We start from the raw sequence: 19,206 nt of genomic DNA, 5'->3' as shown, positions 1-19,206 counted from the left end.
ATGTTTATGTTCTTTCTTTCCATGTCTTTCTTTCTTTCTTTCTTTCTTTCTTTCTTTCTTTCTTTCTTTCTTTCTTTCTTTCTTTCTTTCTTTCTTTCCCTCTTTCCCTCTTTCCCTCTTTCCCTCTTTCCCTCTTTCCCTCTTTCCCTCTTTCCCTCTTTCCCTCTTTCCCTCTTTCCCTCTTTCCTTCTTTCCTTCTTTCTTTCTTTCTTTCTTTCTTTCTTTCTTTCTTTCTTTCTTTCTTTCTTTCTTTCTTTCTTTCTTTCTTTCTTTCTTTCTCTCTCTCTCTCTCTCTCTCTCTCTCTCTCCTCTCTCTCTCTCTCTCCCTCCCTCCTCCCTCCCTTTTTTGCTGGATGAAACTTTTTTGTTCATCATACTGTTGTTGCAGACATAGGAGCTCTGCCATTGAAAAGTTGGCACCCCAGTTGTAGCCAGGTGGCCTTCTATGAGATTTTTGTGTGAGTGAGTGAGAGTAAAAGTTGTGGGCAGAAAGAGATTATTGAAGATTACTGCGGTATATCTCAACAGCACTGGAAGTGATGGTACTATGAACTTGGCACCAATTTACTGGTCCTGCTTTTAACAGCTGTCTGACACCAAAATTAAACTCCTCCTGTAGATATTAAAAAGGATGAAAGTAGTTCACTAGCTAAGTATCTGCACAACAGGTTGCTTTTAAAGGCATGGGAAACACAGCCAGTAAAAAGCTGCAAGCACCTTATAATATCCTTTTTGGAATAACTGCACAAAAGCTTGTATGAACTTCATATAACTTGAAATTAATTCATTAATTGCAGTACAATTCTCTGCTGCCTTTCACAGCCATTTCCCAGTGTTTCAACCAAAGAAAAGTATGAAAAATAGCTGTCAAAAGATTTTCTTGAAACCAAGCAAGCTTGGTTGTAGCTTGAGGCAGGGTTCCAGTAGTAGCAGCTGAAGAAGGGCCTACTAAATGTATCAGCGTATTTTGAGGTAGAGCAACTGCCAGGGCCCAGTGTGGATGGTACACAGTGCTGGCATTCCTGATGGCAGTGGCAACAGCACTCCCAACTGCATACACTGGCCAGTGCTGTTGAGGAAGGGATGTGTAGGTGGTGCAGGCAGCTGAACATGGGCATTAGGAGTGCTTGCAAGCTGGAGAAGAATACACAAACAGAGAGGTGCATGCAAGTGTGGGGGTGAAAAGAGAGGACCGCCCACTTTCCACCGCCATTTTGGCTCAGCATGAGTTTCAGAGAGATTTTTCTGAAATGAAATGCCTTGGAAGTGATATCACAGGAAAAGGTGGAGTTTTGGGTTCAGTGTGCCCCGGAAGTGACATCACTTGGTCCTTGACACCACAGAAAATGACATAATTCCTGTCTCCCAACTCCACCCCCAAAGTCTCCTGGCTCCACCCCCAAATTTTAGTGGGCCACGAAGGAGAAGTGTAAAAATAACCGGGCCACGGGAAAGAAAAGTTTGGGAAGCCCTGCTCCAGCAGAATCTCCGTGGCCATGATCCCAGAGGTGGGTTTTTAAAAAAACGGTTGAAAATACATTTATAGATGCGTATAAGGGCTATGCCAAATTTTAACAAAATCTATGGCTTTGTGTATCGACTTGATGTGGAATGCCCTCAGGACTTTGTCAGAAAATCATTGCACACGCCCCAAAAATCTCTGGCATCTGAGATGTTGGAAGCAAAATACAGCTGCAGTTTAATAGATGTGCACATCTCTTTAATTTGCACAGTTTGGGCTGAGCGGAAAACAGTTTGCCACCTTGATGCAGAATTTGGAGCCCCAGTGCAAGAGTAGTCACCAAATCTCCCACTCACCCCAATGTTTTTTCACTGTTCCTGATAACCCTCTGTAGATCTTTTTGTCTTTCCTCATTCTGTTGTTCTGCCTGAAATCCCACCCAATTGAAAAGGTGATTTGAAAGAAATGGTTTCCCTCTGTCCATACGGCTGGAAATCCTCTTGGACACAAAACGCAGTTTGAACACACATTTCCATACAGTCTTGGGGGATAAAAATCAGAAAGTTACGCAAGTGCTGTTTGGGCATTTTAGATGGAGAAGCAGGACAGACCTAACCTACTGCGAGAAGCATTAGTACAGCTCTAGAGAAAGAAGAGTGGAGGTTTTTTGGTTTTTTTGTACTGTCTGAAGTTAAAAAAATGCCCATCTAAGGGTCAGCTGCAGGTGTATGAAAACACAAGATTCCACTGCCGGATGGAAGATTTGAGTTACGTTGAAAAGGGAATGCTTATGAAAATATCGTTCTCTCACCTTTTCCCACCTTACTGGGGTATTCAGTGTGGCGAACAGCCAATAATAGCCTAATAAAACACTAAAATCTGATATACCCGCCGTTACCAGGTGCTGATCGCATCCGCTTGGATTACCCAATGTCCATTAGACCTTTATTGGCATTAATGTAAGAATACAGTATAGTTTAAAACCAACAGTAACACTATAAAATATAATAAAACCTTAAAAACCAGCAAGAGTTAAATGACATAAACTAGCTGTGGGCTACGCATGAGTAAAAGTAAAAGTTTAAAGCCCTATATGGCTGGGACCTGCCTACCTGAAGGACCGTCTCTCCCCACACGTTCCCCAGAGAGTACTGAGGTCTGGGACGCAAAACCTTCTCACCATCCCCGGGCCCAAAGAAGTCCGTCTCAAGACAACCAGAGACAGGGCCTTCTCTACAATGGCCCCCACATGGTGGAACCAGCTGCCGGAAGAGGTGAGGGCCCTGCGGGACCTTACTCAGTTCTGCAGGGCCTGTAAGACAAGCCTCTTCCGGCTAGCCTACGCCTGACTAGATTAATGTGGCTTATCAGACTTTAGTGAAATATACGGTATAGTTTTAATGTTAAGATTTTAAGGTTTTTAAATGTTTTGACTTTTTAACTGTAACAATTTTGCACTTTGTGTATTGTTTTATCGTTTGTTGTGAGCCGCCCTGAAGCCATTTTATGGGAAGGGCGGGATATAAGTCATAGAATAAATAAATAAATAAATAAAGCCTCTCTGATTTGGATCGCAACCTGTAAAAAGCAAGCAACGTGAGTAGTGACAAAGTTGTGTTTCCGTGGAGTAAAAAGCGGACCTTGGCATTGTCAGAAAGGCCTTGATGGTCGGAGAGCAGTGCATCTAGGTATCTTGCTCATGGACTGCTATAGAAAGAGCAGTCCAGAAGAACATGAGGGACCGTTTCAATGACTCCTTGGATTGCCTTAACATACTCTTCTTTGACGGTCATTTGGGAACGCCAGTGGACACAGAAGCGTTGGGGGATGTGAAAACGCAGGGCTGTTGCAGAGCTGGAAAAAGTACAGAGGAGGGGAACCAAGAGAATGATGGGGTTGGAGCACCTTTCCTAGGAGGAAAGGCTGAAAAATCTGGAACTTCTTGCTTGAGAAAAGAGATGACCAAGGGGAGACGCGATAGAGCAGGGCTGGCCAAACTTGCTTAATGTAAGAGCCACATAGAATACACATCAGATGTTGGAGAGCCACAAGACATGAATGTCAGATGTTTGAGAGCGGAAGGAAGGAAGGAAGGAAGGAAGGAAGGAAGGAAGGAAGGAAGGAGGAAGGAATAGATGGGAAGTGAGAGGTGGAAAGAAAGCAATGTTAAATTCATTTTCTACTATGCTGACTGGTTTGGCTTGGAGAAGCGAAGAGACAAATACTTTATCCAATCTGGCTGACGGGACAGTGGAGGGTTTGAGAGCCACACAATGTGTGTGAAAGAGCCACATGTGGTTTCCAAGCCACAGTTTGGCCACCTCTGTGATAGAGGGTTATAAAATTATGCATGAGGTGGGGGAGAGTTGATCAAGATAATATTTGTTTTCCTCCCTCCCAAAATATTAGTGTTCAAGAGCATCCAATGAGCAGTAGGTTCAGGACGGACAAAAGAGAGCGGTTCGTATGTGGGATTTGCTGCCAGAGGATGTAGTGACGGCTGCAGGAATAAACAGCTTTCAAAAAGGATTAGATTCATGGAGGATAAGTCTATAAGCGGCTACAGGCTACGGTGACGAAGGGGAACCCCCACGTTCAGAGGCAACTAATCCTCTGAATCCAAAGCAGCAGTTTTCTTTGGGAGAACTTGTTCATGTAGTCTGGAGAGCCGTTACGAAAGCAGATCTCCAGGCTTCACCTGGAGGTTGGTAACCGTACCAGGGCCTCTGACGGAGTCAGCAGACAGGTAGATTCTTATAGAAGGAGGTAGAGGAAGAAGACTGCAGATTTATACCCCGCCCTTCTCTCTGAATCAGAGACTCAGAGCGGCTCACAATCTCCTGCATCTTTCCCCCCCGCAACAGACATCCTGTGAGGTGGGTGGGGCTGAGAGAGCTCTCACAGCAACTGCCCTTTCAAGGACAACTCCTACAAGAGCTATGGCTGACCCAAGGCCATTCCAGCAGCTGCAAGCGGAGGAGTGGGGAATCAAACCCGGTTCTCCCAGATAGGAGTTCACACCCTGAACCACTACACCAAACTGATCTCAGGTACTTGGGAGCGTTCAGCTGTCTTAACTATGTTAGGGCTTTCAAGATGAAGTCGAGCACAATTCAGAGAAGAGCCAGAGATGGTACAGTTTCGATCTCCTGCACTGAGAGGTGGGAGCCCCAGGTGCCTGTTCAGGCTGCCTGATGCTATCCCAGCCAGATGTTTTCAGAAGAGCAGCTGTCTTTTTTAATAGCGGGGGGTGGAGTGGTGGTGAAATGAGCTCCGGGGCGTAGGGGTGGATTTGGGGTAAAGGCACAACCTACAGGGCAAAGTTCCTGGCGAAACACCCAAAATCTCTGGCTTGTGTTTGCCTCACACGTCCGTCCACACCAACCCCATCTTTATTCACTTGTTTCCTGCATTTATACCCTTCCTTTCTTCCCAATAAAGAGCCCCGTGGCGCAGAGCGTTAAAGCTGCAGCACCACAGTCCTAAGCTCTGCTCACGACCCCCGGCGGAAGCTGAGTTTTCAGGTAGCCGGCTCGAGGTTGACTTAGCCTTCCATCCTTCCGAGGTCGGTCAAATGAGTCCCCAGCTTGCTGGGGAGGGGGGGAAGTGGAGATGACTGAGGAAGGCAATGGCAAACCACCCCGTAAAAAGTCTGCTGTGAGAACGTTGTGAAAGCAACGTCACCCCAGACTCGGAAACGACCGGCGCTTGAACAGGGGACTACCCTTAGCTTTATTAGAACTCAATTAGAATAAGGAAAGATAAGGCTGGGTGTCTGCTGCGGGGGAGGAAGATAAAGGAGATTGTGAGCCGCTCTGAGACTCTGTTTCCTTTGGGCTGGTGGTGATAATTTAGGGGGAGATTTAGAGAGAACCAAGAGCCCCGTGGCGCAGAGTGTTAAAACTGCAGTACTGCAGTTCTAAGCTCTGCTCATGACCTGAGTTCGATCCCCGGCGGAAGCTGGGTTTTCAGGTAGCCGGCTCGAGGTTGACTCAACCTTCCATCCTTCCGAGGTCGGTAAAATGAGTCCCCAGCTTGCTGGGCGGGGGGAAGTGTAGAGGAAGGCAATGGCAAACCACCCCGTCAAAAGTCTGCCGTGAAAACGTGGTGAAAGCAACGTCACCCCAGAATTGGAAACGACTGGTGCTCGCACAGGGGACCTTTCCTTTCTTCCCAATGGGGACCCAAAGCAGCTTGCGTTTCCCTCCCCTTTTCTGCCGTATCCTCACAATAGCCCTGTGAGGTAGGTTAGGGTTGAGAGCGTGTGACCGGCCCAAGGTCACCCAGCAAGCATCAGTGCCAGAGTGGGGAATTAAGTCCCGGCATCTCCCGGATCCCTGCTGTAATACTACAGCACTGCACCAAGCTGGTTGTCCCTATCCACTGCCTGAAGGTGAGAACTGGCTAACAAGAAACCGGTGCACTTCTTGCATGATGGGCCATTGTGTTTGGGAGGGGGTGTTGAGTGTTGAATTGAACAGATTGATCGATTTTATAGATTCTGGAGCAGGTTCACAGGAAGGGGGGACGTCTTGCCCCCGCCCCCGTGGCAAGGGGAAAGAACCTTGTACTATTTCATGTTTACTCGAATGTGTAAGAGTAGCAGATGATTCTGTCTCAAGGTGGGGTGGTCAGTGAATCAGCAGGATAAAAATTCAGGAGACTTCTGGCTGGGGTGGTTTTGGAGGCTACTCTGGCTAGGGCAGAAAAAAAATCAAATGATTAGCAGAAAATTATTTCATGATGGATTTTTTTAAGTCTGGTTTATGCATGTCCTAATGTGGCACTTCTCAAGTTGCTTTATTTCCACCTCTCCTTCCCTCTCCCCCATCTATTTGCCTGCTTTCCTTTCTTCCTTCCTCCTTCCTTCCTCCATCCCTTCCTTCCTTCCCTCCTTCCTTCCTTCCTAGGCTAGGGCTAAAAATTAAGAAAGAGCCTGTCCCAGAAGAGCTATGGCAGGGCAGAAAATATAAATCCAATATCTTCTTTCTCTTTCCTAACCCAACAGGAATGATGGTGATAGAGCTAACCAGAAGTCTAAAAACAGAACCTGAATCAAAGCATAAGTATTAACACATAAGAACATAAGAGAAGCCATGTTGGATCAAGCCAGTGGCCCATCCAGTCCAACATTCTATGTCACACAGTGGCCAATAAAATTATGTACATATATGTGTGTGTGTGTGTGTGTGTGTATATATACACACTGTGGCTGATAGCCACTGATGGGCCTCTGCTCCATATTTTTATCTAACCCTCTCTTGAAACTGGCTATGCTTGTAGCCGCCATCACCTCCTGTGGCAGTGAATTCCACATCTTAATCATAATCACCCTTTGGGTGAAGAAGTACTTCCTTTTTTCCGTTCTAACCCAACTGCTCAGCAATTTCATCGAATGCCCACGAGTTCTTGCATTGTGAGAAAGGGAAAAAAGTACTTCTTTCTCTACTTTCTCCATCCCATGCATTATCTTGTAAACCTCTATCATGTCACCCCGCAGTCGATGTTTCTCCAAGCTAAAGAGCCCCAAGCGTTTTAACCTTTCTTCATAGGAAAAGTGTTCAAAATCTTTAATCATTCGAGTTGCCCTTTTCTGCACTTTTTCCAATGCTATAATATCCTTTTTGAGGTGCGGTGACCAGAATTGCACACAGTATTCCAAATGTGCCCAACACGACACGTTAAACAACGTAAGAATTAATGTAGCAGGATCCTAATTTCAGCAAGCTATGCTCAGTAGTGTAGACCACAGTCCCTAACGATATATCCAAGTAACTTTGTAGATCCTTTAGTGCAGGGGAAGGCTATTGTCTGTATGGAAAGGTTTTCATTAATAATTTGGTTTGCGTGAACAGTTAGTGGGGCAATTGCCCTGCCGTTGTCCCCCCCCCCCGCCTCCCCTCCTGAGAAGAATTCATCACTCTCGGTTATCCAGACTTGTCTCGGGATCCGGACGCAAAGGTGAGACGCCCTCCAAGCCTTGAAAAGCAGCCCGCTGTTTATTATCTGTGTCCGAGGCCTCCCGCCCCGTCTGATTTTGATTACTCGGTACCAAAGGTGAGGCGTCCTGGGATTGCACGGCAGCAGGAACAAGGGGGGGGGGGGCTGCGTTTGTGGGATGGGAAGCAGCCCGGAATCCAAGGGGAGAGGAAACCCCCATCCGTCTCGGGCCAACGAGAGTCCAGCTCCTCGTCTACGTCGTCCACAACTTTATATATGACACTTTTTGTGCTTTGTGTGTGTGGGGTGGGGAGAGCAGCGTGCTCAGAAAGTACAGTAAAATGAGTTTGCCGTCAAAAGCCAACAAGTCTCGGGCTGTGCCCCCCGGTCAGTGACCTTTCCCTCTGGAATTCTCCCCTCTGACCTCCGGATCATTAATCCCCTACCCTGCCAGATGACAGTAATCCATCATGGGCCCTGACAAGGCTTTGCAGCCGGCTGTGAAAGGATCCGTTCTGCCTCTGCCCCTCTCTCTCCCTGTGTCCCATGATGCTAGTTTTTCCAGCCTTTCCTGTTCCACGTGGAGGGGCCTTCGCTTCACCCCCCCCCCTTCCAGAATCTGTACGTGTGCGTGCACATGAAAGGGCTCTCTGTGCAAGCGTGGAAAGGTTCCGGCATCTTTTCCTTTTTATGCCTGCACCTGTGAAGCAGGGGGGGTGGAACTTGCAGATTAAAACCTGGCTCCCCCTTTGCCCCTTTTTGGCATGCTCGACCTCGCACTCTGCCCACGATCCGAGTGCGAGTTTGTAGCTCCGAACAACAGCGGCCAAAGAAAGAACAGAAAAACCAGTGAGTTTTAGAGAGGTGTTCAAAATAATTCTAAGGGATTCCTGGTTCTCCCCCTCTTACTATTTGTCCTCGCAGCATAGTGGAGCCCAGGAGACCTGAGTTCAAATCCACGCTCGCCACGAAAATTACCTTAACTTCTTGCTGGGTTGTTGTGAGGACAAAATAGAGAAGAGCACTTAGGTCTATTTTATCTGTCTTTCTTCTCTGGCATGTCCCTGGCCTGAATATCCCAGGCTAGCTTGATCACATTGGATCTCAGAAGCTAATTAGGGTCAGCCCCGGTGAGTATTTGGATGGGAGAACTCCGCAGAATACCAGGGTTGTGATTCAGAGTCCCGCAATGGCAAACCACCTCCGAACGCCTCTTGCCTTGAAAACCCTGCAGAGTCACCGTAGGTCAGCTGTGACTTGAGGGCAGTTTCCACCCCTGGAATATTAAGCATATTAAACTTGCTTCTCTCTCATCCCCTGGGATTTTTTTGTTCACAGGAACACCTCTGCATATTAGGCCACACACCCCTGATGGAGCCAACCCTCCAAGAGCTTACAGGGCTCTTAGTACAGGGTCCAGGGATAGAATTCTAGCAGGGGCTCCTTTGCATATTAGGCCACGCACCCCTGATGGAGCCAATCCTCCAAGAGCTTACAGGGCTCTTAGTACAGGGCCCGGGGGTGGAATTCTAGCAGGGGCTCCTTTGCATACTAGGCTGCACACCCCTGATGGAGCCAACCCTCCAAGAGCTTACAGGGCTCTTAGTACAGGGTCCAGAGATAGAAATTCTAGCAGGGGCTCCTTTGCATATTAGGCCACACACCCCTGATGGAGCCAACCCTCCAAGAGCTTACAGGGCTCTTAGTACAGGGTCCAGAGATAGAAATTCTAGCAGGGGCTCCTTTGCATATTAGGCCACACACCCCTGATGGAGCCAACCCTCTAAGAGCTTACAGGGCTCTTAGTACAGGGTCCAGGGATAGAATTCTAGCAGGGGCTCCTTTGCATATTAGGCCACACACCCCTGATGGAGCCAATCTTCCAGGAACTTTCAGGGCTCTTAGTACAGGGTCCAGAGATAGAATTCTAGCAGGGGCTGCTTTGCATATTAGGCCACACACCCCTGATGGAGCCAATACTCCAAGAGCTTACAGGGCTCTTAGTACAGGGTCCAGAAATAGAATTCTAGCAGGGGCTCCATTGCATATTAGGCCACACACCCCTGATGGAGCCAACCCTCCAAGAGCTTACAGGGCTCTTAGTACAGGGTCCAGAGATAGAATTCTAGCAGGGGCTCCTTTGCATATTAGGCCACACACCCCTGATGGAGCCAACCCTCCAAGAGCTTATAGGGCTCTTAGTACAGGGTCCAGGGATAGAATTCTAGCAGGGGCTCATTTGCATATTAGGCCACACACCCCCTGATGTAGCCAATCCTCCAAGAGCTCACGGGGCTCTTAGTGGCAGGGCCTGCTCATCCCCTAGAAAAGGCGGGACTGGTTCAAATACTCCCACCACACGGCTGGTCAGCTTGACTGAGCTTTGCCAGGACTTTGGACCTTTCTCTCTCCCGATCTTTTTCCTGGGTCTTCTAAGAACATAAGAGAAGCCATGTTGGATCGGGCCAATGACCCATCCAGTCCAACAAAACCAGGTGCCCTCAGGAGGTCCATCAGTGGGGCCAAGACACTAGAAGCCTTCCCACTGCCCCTCCCCCAAAGCACCAAGAATACAGAGCATCACTTGCCCCAGACAGAGAGTTGCAACAGTACACTGTGTTTTAGGGAACATGCAAGCTACTCTTGGGCTTTCAGCCTGTTACAAGTATTTCATGAGCTACCTGTTGGAGATCCTCCCACTCAGTCTATTCTGATTGGCAGCAGTTGGAGATTCCCCCCCTCCCCGGTCTATTCTGATTGGCAGAAGGGCTCCAGAGTCTCGGCCCAGAGGTCTTTCCCATTGCCTCTTGCCCTGATCCTTTTAAAACTGAGGATGCCAAGGGGGATCAAGCGCGTGGGCCCTCCCGCATGCAAAGCTGATGCCCTGCCCCTTGTCCGCAGAGTCTCTCCCCACATACGATCATTGCCTGGAAAGCATCCTCAGGATTTCCCTTTGGGCAGCCTGCCAGAGGCGCTTCTCTTAAAGCACTTGCCAGACATGCGCCGAAAGTTGCAAGATACACCTCTGACGCCAGCCACAGGCCAGGAGCCAACCGCCGACTGCTTTTCTCGCGCATTAGCACCCACCCCCGCAGAGATCTCGTAACAGTTTTCCTCCCCTTTCACTCTCTTTCTGACCCATCTGGTCACTGGATCAAGCTTGCTTAGGGAGAGGTTAATACCATTCGCTAAATTGGATTGAGGAAGAGTGGGTGGGGATTAAGCACACAGCAGGGCCTCCCCCCACCCCTGGGAAGCGTAGAAGTGCATTTGCTTGATGCATTCTGAGGATTTAATCTCTGTTAATGTTTCCGCGCACCTGGCTCACTCCAGCTCTCTAGCCAAGAACGTTTGCAAAGGAGAGCAGAGGTACGGTTCTCAGAAACGCTTGAACCCATGAAGCTGCCTTTACTGAACCAAACCCTGGGTCTACTCAGACCGGCAGCAGCTCTCCAGGGTCTCAGGCGGAGGTCTTGCCCATCACCAGCGGCCAGATCTTTTAACTGGAGATGCTGGGGGTTGAACCTGGGACCTTCTGCTGAGCCAGAGCCCCTTCCAATAGCACGGGCAGGGCTTTTATTGAGCAGGAATGCCCAGGAACGCAGTTCCAGCTGGCTTGGCGTCTGGGGTGTGGCCTAATATGCAAATGAGTTCCCGCTGGGCTTTTCCAACAAAAAAGCTGTGTGAAACAATGGTGACGTCAGAGGGTGTGGCCTAATATGCAAATAAGTTCCTACTGGGCTTTTCCTACCAAAAAAGCCCTGTGTGAAACAATGGTGATGTCAGGGGATGTGGCCTAATATGCAAATGAGTTCCCGCTGGGCTTTTCCTACAAAAAAGCTGTGTGAAACAATGGCACTGTTGGGTGTGTGGCCTAATATGCAAATGAGTTCCCGCTGGGCTTTTCCTACAAAAAAGCTGTGTGAAACAATAGCCTAATATGCAAATGAGTTCCCGCTGAGCTTTTCCTACAAAATAGCTGTGTGAAACAATGGCGCTGTCGGGTGTGTGGCCTAATATGCAAATGAGTTCCTGCTGGGCTTCCCCTACAAAAAAGCCGCGTGAAACAATGGCGCTGTTGGGTGTGTGGCCTAATATGCAAATGAGTTCCTGCTGGGCTTTTCCAACAAGAAAGCTGTGTGAGACAATGATGATGTCAGAGGGTGTGTCCTAATATGCAAATGAGTTCCTACTGGGCGTCTAAAAAAACCCGTGTGAGACAATGTTGCTGTCAGGGGGTGTGGCCTAATATGCAAATGAGTTCCCGCTGGGCTTCTCTTCCAAAAAAAGCTGTGTGAAACAATGTGATGTCAGGGTGTGTGGCCTAATATGCAAATGAGTTCCCACTGGGCTTTTCCGACAAAAAGCTGTGAAACAATGATGATGTCAGAGGGTGTGGCCTAATATGCAAATGAGTTCATGCTGTGCTTTTTCTATTAAAAATCCCTGAGTACAGGTACATATTAAGCTACCTTCTATTGAACCAGACTCTTGGACCATCAAAGTCAGTATTGCCTACTCAGACTGGAGCGGCTTTCCAGGGTCTCAGGCAGAGGTCTTTCCCATCACCAGTGTCCAGATTTTTAAACGAGATGCCGGGGATTGAACCTGGAACCTTCTGCATGCCAAGCAGACGCTCTGCCGCTGAGCTGCGGTCCCTTCACTGAGCCATAGCGTGTGTATATGGGCACAGATGTGAGTTTTCGGTGGAAATTTGTTGCAAAATTTTCCTATTCGAAATTAAATAATTTAGTAATATTTAAATCATCATCATATTTAAATTGTGTTACCAGAAAGGACAATAGACCATGTACGAGCACTGGGATTTAGCCATGCTTCATAGCTCACATTTTAACCCTTCTAACATGATAGGTTTCACAGCACAGCAAACCCTGACAACTATAGAAAAACAGACTATGTTTACATAAGTCAGATAGAAAATGTTCTTTTTCTTAAGTGTGTGTGAGAGAGAGAGAGATGGTTGACTTCTGGCAACCCCCACTGGGGACTTAGGGCAGCGGCTTGATATTTCCTGCCTCTGCCTCCCGGCCTGGGTATTCCCGGGAGGCCTCCCATCCAAATACTTTCCTGGGCCCTGCTTAGCTCCTGAGATCGCGTGAGATCTGTCTCACCTGGGCTATCCAGAGCCGGGCAGGGGTGAAAATTTTCTATGGGGAACTGCGTGTGAAGTGCTATCAGTTTGGCGTAGTGGTTAAGTGCACAGGCTCTTATCTGGGAGAACCGGGTTTGAGTCCCCACTCCCCCATTTGCAGCTGCTGGAATGGCCTTGGGTCAGCTGTAGCTCTTGCAAAGCTGTCCTTGAAAGGGCAGCTTCTGTGAGAGCCCTCTCAGCCCCACCCACCTCACAGGGTGTCTGTTGTGGGGGAGGAGGATAAAGGAGATTGTAAGCCACCCTGAGCCTCTGATTCAGAGAGAAGGGCAGGGTATAAAACTACAGTCATCTTCTCCTGTCAGGTCTCCTCTGCCTTATGGAAACCTCGTGAATGAATGAACGACCTCCAAAATGTCCCGTCATTAGCAGCCTCACTCAGGTCTTACCAACTGAGTCCATCCATCTCGTGTTGGGTCTTCCTCTTTTCTCCCAATTCCTTCTCTGCAGAAGCCAAAACAGTTATGGGGAGAGCGGTCACCAGCTTGTCGGTCATACCTGCGGCATTCTTTCATTGGCTGGCATAGCGAGGAGGTGGGAGCAGACACACTTCCCGTGAGATCATTGGGCAGAACGCTTCCTGCGTATTTGCCTCGCGTTTCTGGATCTGCGGAATCTACTTTGAACGAAAGGCAGAAATCCAGGCTGATGGGCAGATCAAGCCGGGTGCTGCGTTCAGAATCCGGGGGCGAACCTGCCCTCCGCGGCCATCCGGCAGCCCGCCCAAGCAGAATGTTTCATCTTCAATTTAATTTAATTTGCGATTTATATCCCACCCTATAACCCGCCCAATCTTGGGCTGGATCTCAAAGGAATGTCAAGGGCTGTGAATGTCCTCTGCTACGGAATATGATTTAGGCTTCCAGGAAATCCGTCCTGCGGGCAGCACCTCTGGTGTTTAGTTGGAGGGTTTCTTTTCCTTTCCTGTCGAAGGAGCTCGTCTGTGTGATCTCCACTCTCTGGCATTTCCTATTCCGATGTGTGTTTGCGCAGCTTTCTCTGTGAGTGAGATTTGCTGCAGTAATTAGCTTAGAAAAGACCTCCAGAGCAGCCAGAGCATTTAGGAATGGCACTGCCTGTAGAGAAAGTGGATGCCTTGACTGCTTTGAAATACTAACCAGGGCTGACCCTGCGTATGCTTCTGCAGGGTTTTGTGGGGGGTGGTTTGCAGGAAAAGCCCTGCAGGAACTCATTTGCATATTAGGCCACATCCCCTGACATCACCATCATTCCGTGTGGGGCTTTTTTGCAAAAAAAAGGCCCGGCAGGAACTCATTTGCATATCAGGTCACACCCCCTGACATCGCTATCATTCCACACGGGGCTTTTTTTGCATGAGAAGCCCAGCAGGAACTCATTTGCGTACCAGACCCACCCACCCCGACATCACCATAGTTACATACAGTGCGTTTTTGTAGGAAAAGCCCAGCAGGAACTCATTAGCATATCAGGCCACGCCCCTTGATGCCAAGCCAGCCAGATCTGTGTTCCTGTGCATTCCTGCTCAAAAAAAAGTCCCTGTGCTTCTGAGATCAGATTAGAATGGTCCAAGTCGGGTTATTCAGGTTGGGGCAATTTACCTTCCCCCAAGTGCTCTTTGAGCTCAGAGCGTTTTGCGTACTTTCCAGACGCCGGTAAAAGACATTCTAAATGCCCCTGCCTAAATCTGTAGCAAGGCCTGATTGGGAATACTATATACAATTCTGGTCACTGCATCTCAAAAAAGATATTATAGCACTGGAAAAGGTCCCAGGAAAATGACAACTAAAATGATTAAGGAATGCCTTCCCTACGAAGAAAGGTTAAAGAGGCTAGGGCTCTTTAGCTTGGAGAACCGATGACTGAGGGGCAAGATGACAGAGGTTTATAAAATTATGCATGGGATAGAGAAAGCAAACCTCGCAAAGGAAGCTTGGATGCAGAAGGAAGCAAGAGAGAGGGAAAAGGAAACTGTTGACAGCCAGTTGCTCAGGGGCCTGATAGGAGTCCTCCAGGTGCCTGATTTGGCCCCTGGGCCAAATGTTTGACACCCCTGCTCTATGTTCTTGATGTTTGGGGGCAGCAGTAGGAGGGCTTCAAGAGTTCTTGTCTCACTGGTAGACCTCCTGATGGCTCCTGTGTTTTGACCACTACTTGACACAGAGTGTTGGACTGGATGAGCCATTGGCCTGATCCAGCATGGCTTATGTTCTTATGTCTGGGTCAGTGATGCTCTGTATCCTTGGTGCCTGAGAGGGCCGAGAGTGGGAGGGCTTCTGGAGTTCTGGCCCTCCTGATGGCCTCCTGATGCCCTGTATGTCACAAAGTGTGGGGACTGGATGGGCCATTGGCCTGATCCTACATGGCATTTCTTAAGTTCTTACATGGAGCAGAGTTACGTTAGTGGCTATTAGCCACAAGGTATAGATGGAACACTCTGTCTGGGGCAGTGACGCTCTGCATTGTTGGTGCTTGGGGGTCAACAGTGGGAGGGCTTCTGGGGTTTTGACCCCACTGTTGGACCTCCTGGTGGCACCTGGGTTTTGGCCACTGCATGAGACAGTGTTGGACTGGATGGGCCAGTGGCCTGATCCAGCATGGTTTCTCTGGTGTTCTTATTTCTGGGGCAGTGATGTTCTGCATTCTTGGTGCTTGAGGGGGCAACAGTGATAGGGCTTCTGGGGTTCTGACCCCACCGGTGGACCTCCTGATGGCCCCTGGGTTTTGGCCACTGCGTGAGACAATGTTGGACTGGACGGGCCACTGATCCAACATGACTTCTCCTACATTCCTGTGTTCTTGCCTTGCATTCCCCTCCCCCCGCCTGCTCCCCCTTGAAGGCAGGGCCTCCTCCCCAAGGGTCCCTATCAGACTATTTCCTCTGTTTGACCACTCCGCATTATCGAAGAACCTTTATGCTAGCCCGGTTGAATGCGCTACCTTCAGCTGTATTGTTTGGAAGGTTCTGTAAAATCCCAGAAACTGACAGACTGCGCACTTGTGATGCTGACGGAATAAAAAGCCTGGATCCTGTTCTTGTGCATCGAACCTGTTATTGCGGTCTCTGAGCTTTGTTGCTGGAGCCGTTAGTGAAAGACCCCCCCCAAAAAATCAACCTGATGAGAGAAAGACACTTTTTTTTTTACTTTCTAAGGGTCATGTAGTGACTATGGAAACAGTGGCCAAATCTTTGTATCTGGCCGCCAAGAGGAGAGACCGTGTTAATAAGTGTCAGTGATTTATTACTGGTATTTCCTTGCTTGCGGGGAGAGGGCCTTTTCGATCGCAGCCCCCCACTGGTGGAATCAACTGCCAGAGGAAGCGAGGGCCTTGCGGAACCTTGCCCAGTTCCGCAAGGCCTGCAAGACCGTTCTCGTCCGGTTGGCTTTCAATTGACATGGAGCCTGTATCGTAGGAAACCGAAGAAATACCGTCGCCACTGAAACATATGCCGTAAGAGTGATTAGCGCCGAACTAATTTTAATCCCCACTCCTCCACTTGCACCTGCTGGCATGGCCTTGGGTCAGCCATAGCTCTGGCAGAGGTTGTCCTTGAAAGGGCAGCTGCTGTGAGAGCCCTCTCCAGCCCCACCCACCTCTCAGGGTGTCTGTTGTGGGGGAGGAAGGTAAAGGAGATTGTGAGCCGCTCTGAGACTCTTCAGAGTGGAGGGCAGGATATAAATCCAATATCTTCATCTACCTCACAGGGTGTCTGTTGTGGGGGAGGAAGGGAAAGGAGATTGTGAGCCGCTCTGAGACTCTTCGGAGTGGAGGGCGGGATATAAATCCAATATCTTCATCCACCTCACAGGGTGTCTGTTGTGGTGGAGGGAGATAAAGGAGATTGTGAGCCGCTCTGAGACTCTTCGGAATGGAGGGCGGGATATAAATCCAATATCTTCATCTACCTCACAGGGTGTCTGTTGTGGGGGAGGAAGGGAAAGGAGATTGTGAGCCGCTCTGAGACTCTTCGGAGTGGAGGGCGGGATATAAATCCAATATCTTCATCTACCTCACAGGATGTCCGTTGTGGGGGAGGAAGGGAAAGGAGATTGTGAGCCGCTCTGAGACTCTTCGGAGTGGAGGGCGGGATATAAATCCAATATCTTCATCTACCTCACAGGATGTCCGTTGTGGGGGAGGAAGGTAAAGGAGATTGTGAGCCGCTCTGAGACTCTTTGGAGTGGAGGGCGGGATATAAATCCAGTATCATCTTCTTCTTCTTCTTAATTGTCTTAATCATAGAATGTGTGATTTTATAGCATGTATTGCAGGGGGTGGCCAACGGTAGCTCTCCAGATGTTTTTTTTTGCCTACAACTCCCATCAGCCCCAGCCATTGGCAATGCTGGCTGGGGCTGATGGGAGTTGTAGGCAAAAAAACATCTGGAGAGCTTCCGTTGGCCGCCCCTGATGTATTGGTTTTAACTGTTCGTTGTGATTTTATATTGTGAGCCGCCCTGAGCCTGCTTCGGCAGGGAGGGCGGGATATAAATCAAATAAATGCTCTGTGATGCTGTCGTAGGCTATTAAAGGTGGCTGTCGCCTATAGTCATTGTCTTCCCTTTCTTCTCTCCGCCTCTTTAAAATCCGGCTGCAGGAACGCCGATCAACCGCATCCCCATCATGGCGAAGCAGATCCTGGACCTCTACATGCTCTACAAGCTGGTGACCGAGAAGGGCGGGCTGGTGGAAATCATCAACAAGAAGATCTGGCGGGAGATCACCAAGGGCCTTAACCTCCCCACCTCCATCACCAGTGCCGCGTTCACGCTTCGCACACAGTAAGGCTTTCCCCCGGCCGCTGCGCTCTCTCCGAATGCGGCCGGGAGCTCTGAGGAAAGCAGTGGCGTTTGGGGATGTCGCGGACGGAGGGAGTGGGAGGGGAGGCTTCTGGAGCTGGAGGAAAGGACCGTCGCTCCGGGAGCATTCGGGACGGCCAAAAGGGAATAACGCAGAGAGTGATTAAAAGGTGGGATTCGCTGGCAGAGGATGTTGTGAGGGCCGCAGGAATAAATAGCTGCAAAAAGGGGATTAGAGAGATTCATGGAGGATGAGTCTATCCGTGGCTACTAGCCACGGCGGCTGAAGGGGAGCCTCCACGTTCAGGGGCAGTCAGCTTCCGAGTTCCAGTGCCGGGAGGCAACATCAGGGGAAGGCTTTGGCCTCTGTGCCCTGTCGTTGCCCCTCCAGTGGAGCTGGTTGGCAGCTTTGAGAGACAGGAGGCTGGACTAGATTGATCCCTAGTCTGATCCAGCAGGGCTCTTAATGTTTTCACAAAGGCCTCGATCTCCATGCCCTGTTGTTGTCCCTCCGGAAGAACCGGTTGGCCACTGTGTGAGGCAGGATGCTGGATTAGATGGACCACTGGTCTGTTCCAGCAGGGCTCTTCTGATGTTCTTAGGAAGGTCTCGGCCTCTCTGCCCTGTTGTTGGTCCTCCGGAGGAGCTGATTGGCCCCTGTGTGAGACAGGATGCTGGATTAGATGGACCACTGGTCTGTTCCAGCAGGGCTCTTCTGATGTTCTAATAAAGGCCTTGAAGAAGAAGGCAACTGCAGATTTATACCCCACCCTTCTCTCTGAATCAGAGACTCAGAGCGGCTTACAATCTCCTTTATCTTCTCCCCCCACAACAGACACCCTGGGAGGTGGGTGGGACTGAGAGAGCTCTTACAGCAGCTGCCCTTTCAAGGACAACTACGAGAGCTATGGCTGACCCAAGGCCATTTCAGCAGGGGCAAGTGGAGGAGTGGGGAATCAAACCCGGTTCTCCCAGATAAGAGTCCGCACACTTAACCACTACACCAGACTGGCTCTCTCACTACACCAACCTTGGCCTCTCTGCCCTGTTGTTGGCCCTCCAGAGGAACTGGTTGGCCACTGTGGGAGACAGGACGCTGAACTAGATGGGACCGCTGGTCTCTTCCAGCAGGGCTCTTCTGATGTTCTCATGAAGCTCTCAGCCTCTATGCTCTGTTGTTAGCCCTCCAGAGGAACTGGGTGGCCACTGTGTGAGGCAGGATGCTGGACTAGATGGACCACTGGTCTGATCCAGCAGGGCTTTACTGATGTTTTTAGGAAGGCCTCGACCTCTGTGCCCTGTTGTTGGCCCTCCAGAGGAACTGGGTGGCCAGTGTGGGAGACAGGACATTGGACTAGATGGACCGCTGGTCTCTTCCAGCAGGGCTCTTCTGATGCTACGCTTCCCTGCTTCCCCTCTAGGTATATGAAGTACCTCTATGCATACGAATGTGAGAAGAAGTCCTTAAGCTCCCCGGCAGAACTTCAGGCCGCCATCGACGGCAACCGGCGGGAAGGCCGCCGGCCCAGCTACAGCTCCTCCTTGTTTGGCTACTCCCCGGCTGCCGCGGGGGGGCCGCCTTCGCTCCTGTGCCCCCCCAAGATCCGCTTCCCCGTCGTCAGCCTCGCCCCCAGCGGCACGACCGGCGCCCCTCATCTGTCTCCAGCGGCAGCTCTCAGGAAAGGTCAGCCTGGTGACTTGGCATTTCCCTCGCCTTGCAGCGTGCCAAGGGGGCAATCGGCTGGCCAAGTGGCCAGTTGGCGAGGGCCAGGGCTGCAGAGCCACGCCGGGTCAGGGCACGAGAGGTGGTGACAAGCCTTCCTTCAGCCGGTTCCGGAGAGGGGAGGAAGTGGT

At 49.8% G+C, this 19,206-nt stretch overlaps 1 protein-coding gene across 1 annotated transcript in view; it reads left to right on the top strand.

The window, feature by feature from the left end:
* Positions 1-19,206, top strand: part of ARID3B (AT-rich interaction domain 3B) — a 100,575-nt gene that overhangs the window by 63,618 nt on the left and 17,751 nt on the right. The window contains exons 5-6 of the mRNA XM_060260395.1: positions 17,151-17,334; positions 18,774-19,036. Of these exons, the coding sequence (XP_060116378.1) occupies positions 17,151-17,334; positions 18,774-19,036 (447 nt within the window). The remainder of the gene's footprint in view (positions 1-17,150; positions 17,335-18,773; positions 19,037-19,206) is intronic.

The sequence above is a fragment of the Heteronotia binoei genome, chromosome 19 (assembly GCF_032191835.1).
Source record: "Heteronotia binoei isolate CCM8104 ecotype False Entrance Well chromosome 19, APGP_CSIRO_Hbin_v1, whole genome shotgun sequence".
Classification (NCBI taxonomy): Eukaryota; Metazoa; Chordata; class Lepidosauria; order Squamata; family Gekkonidae; genus Heteronotia; species Heteronotia binoei.
The sequence above is the reverse complement of the archived record's forward strand: the minus strand, read 5'-3'. Positions and strand labels throughout refer to the sequence as shown.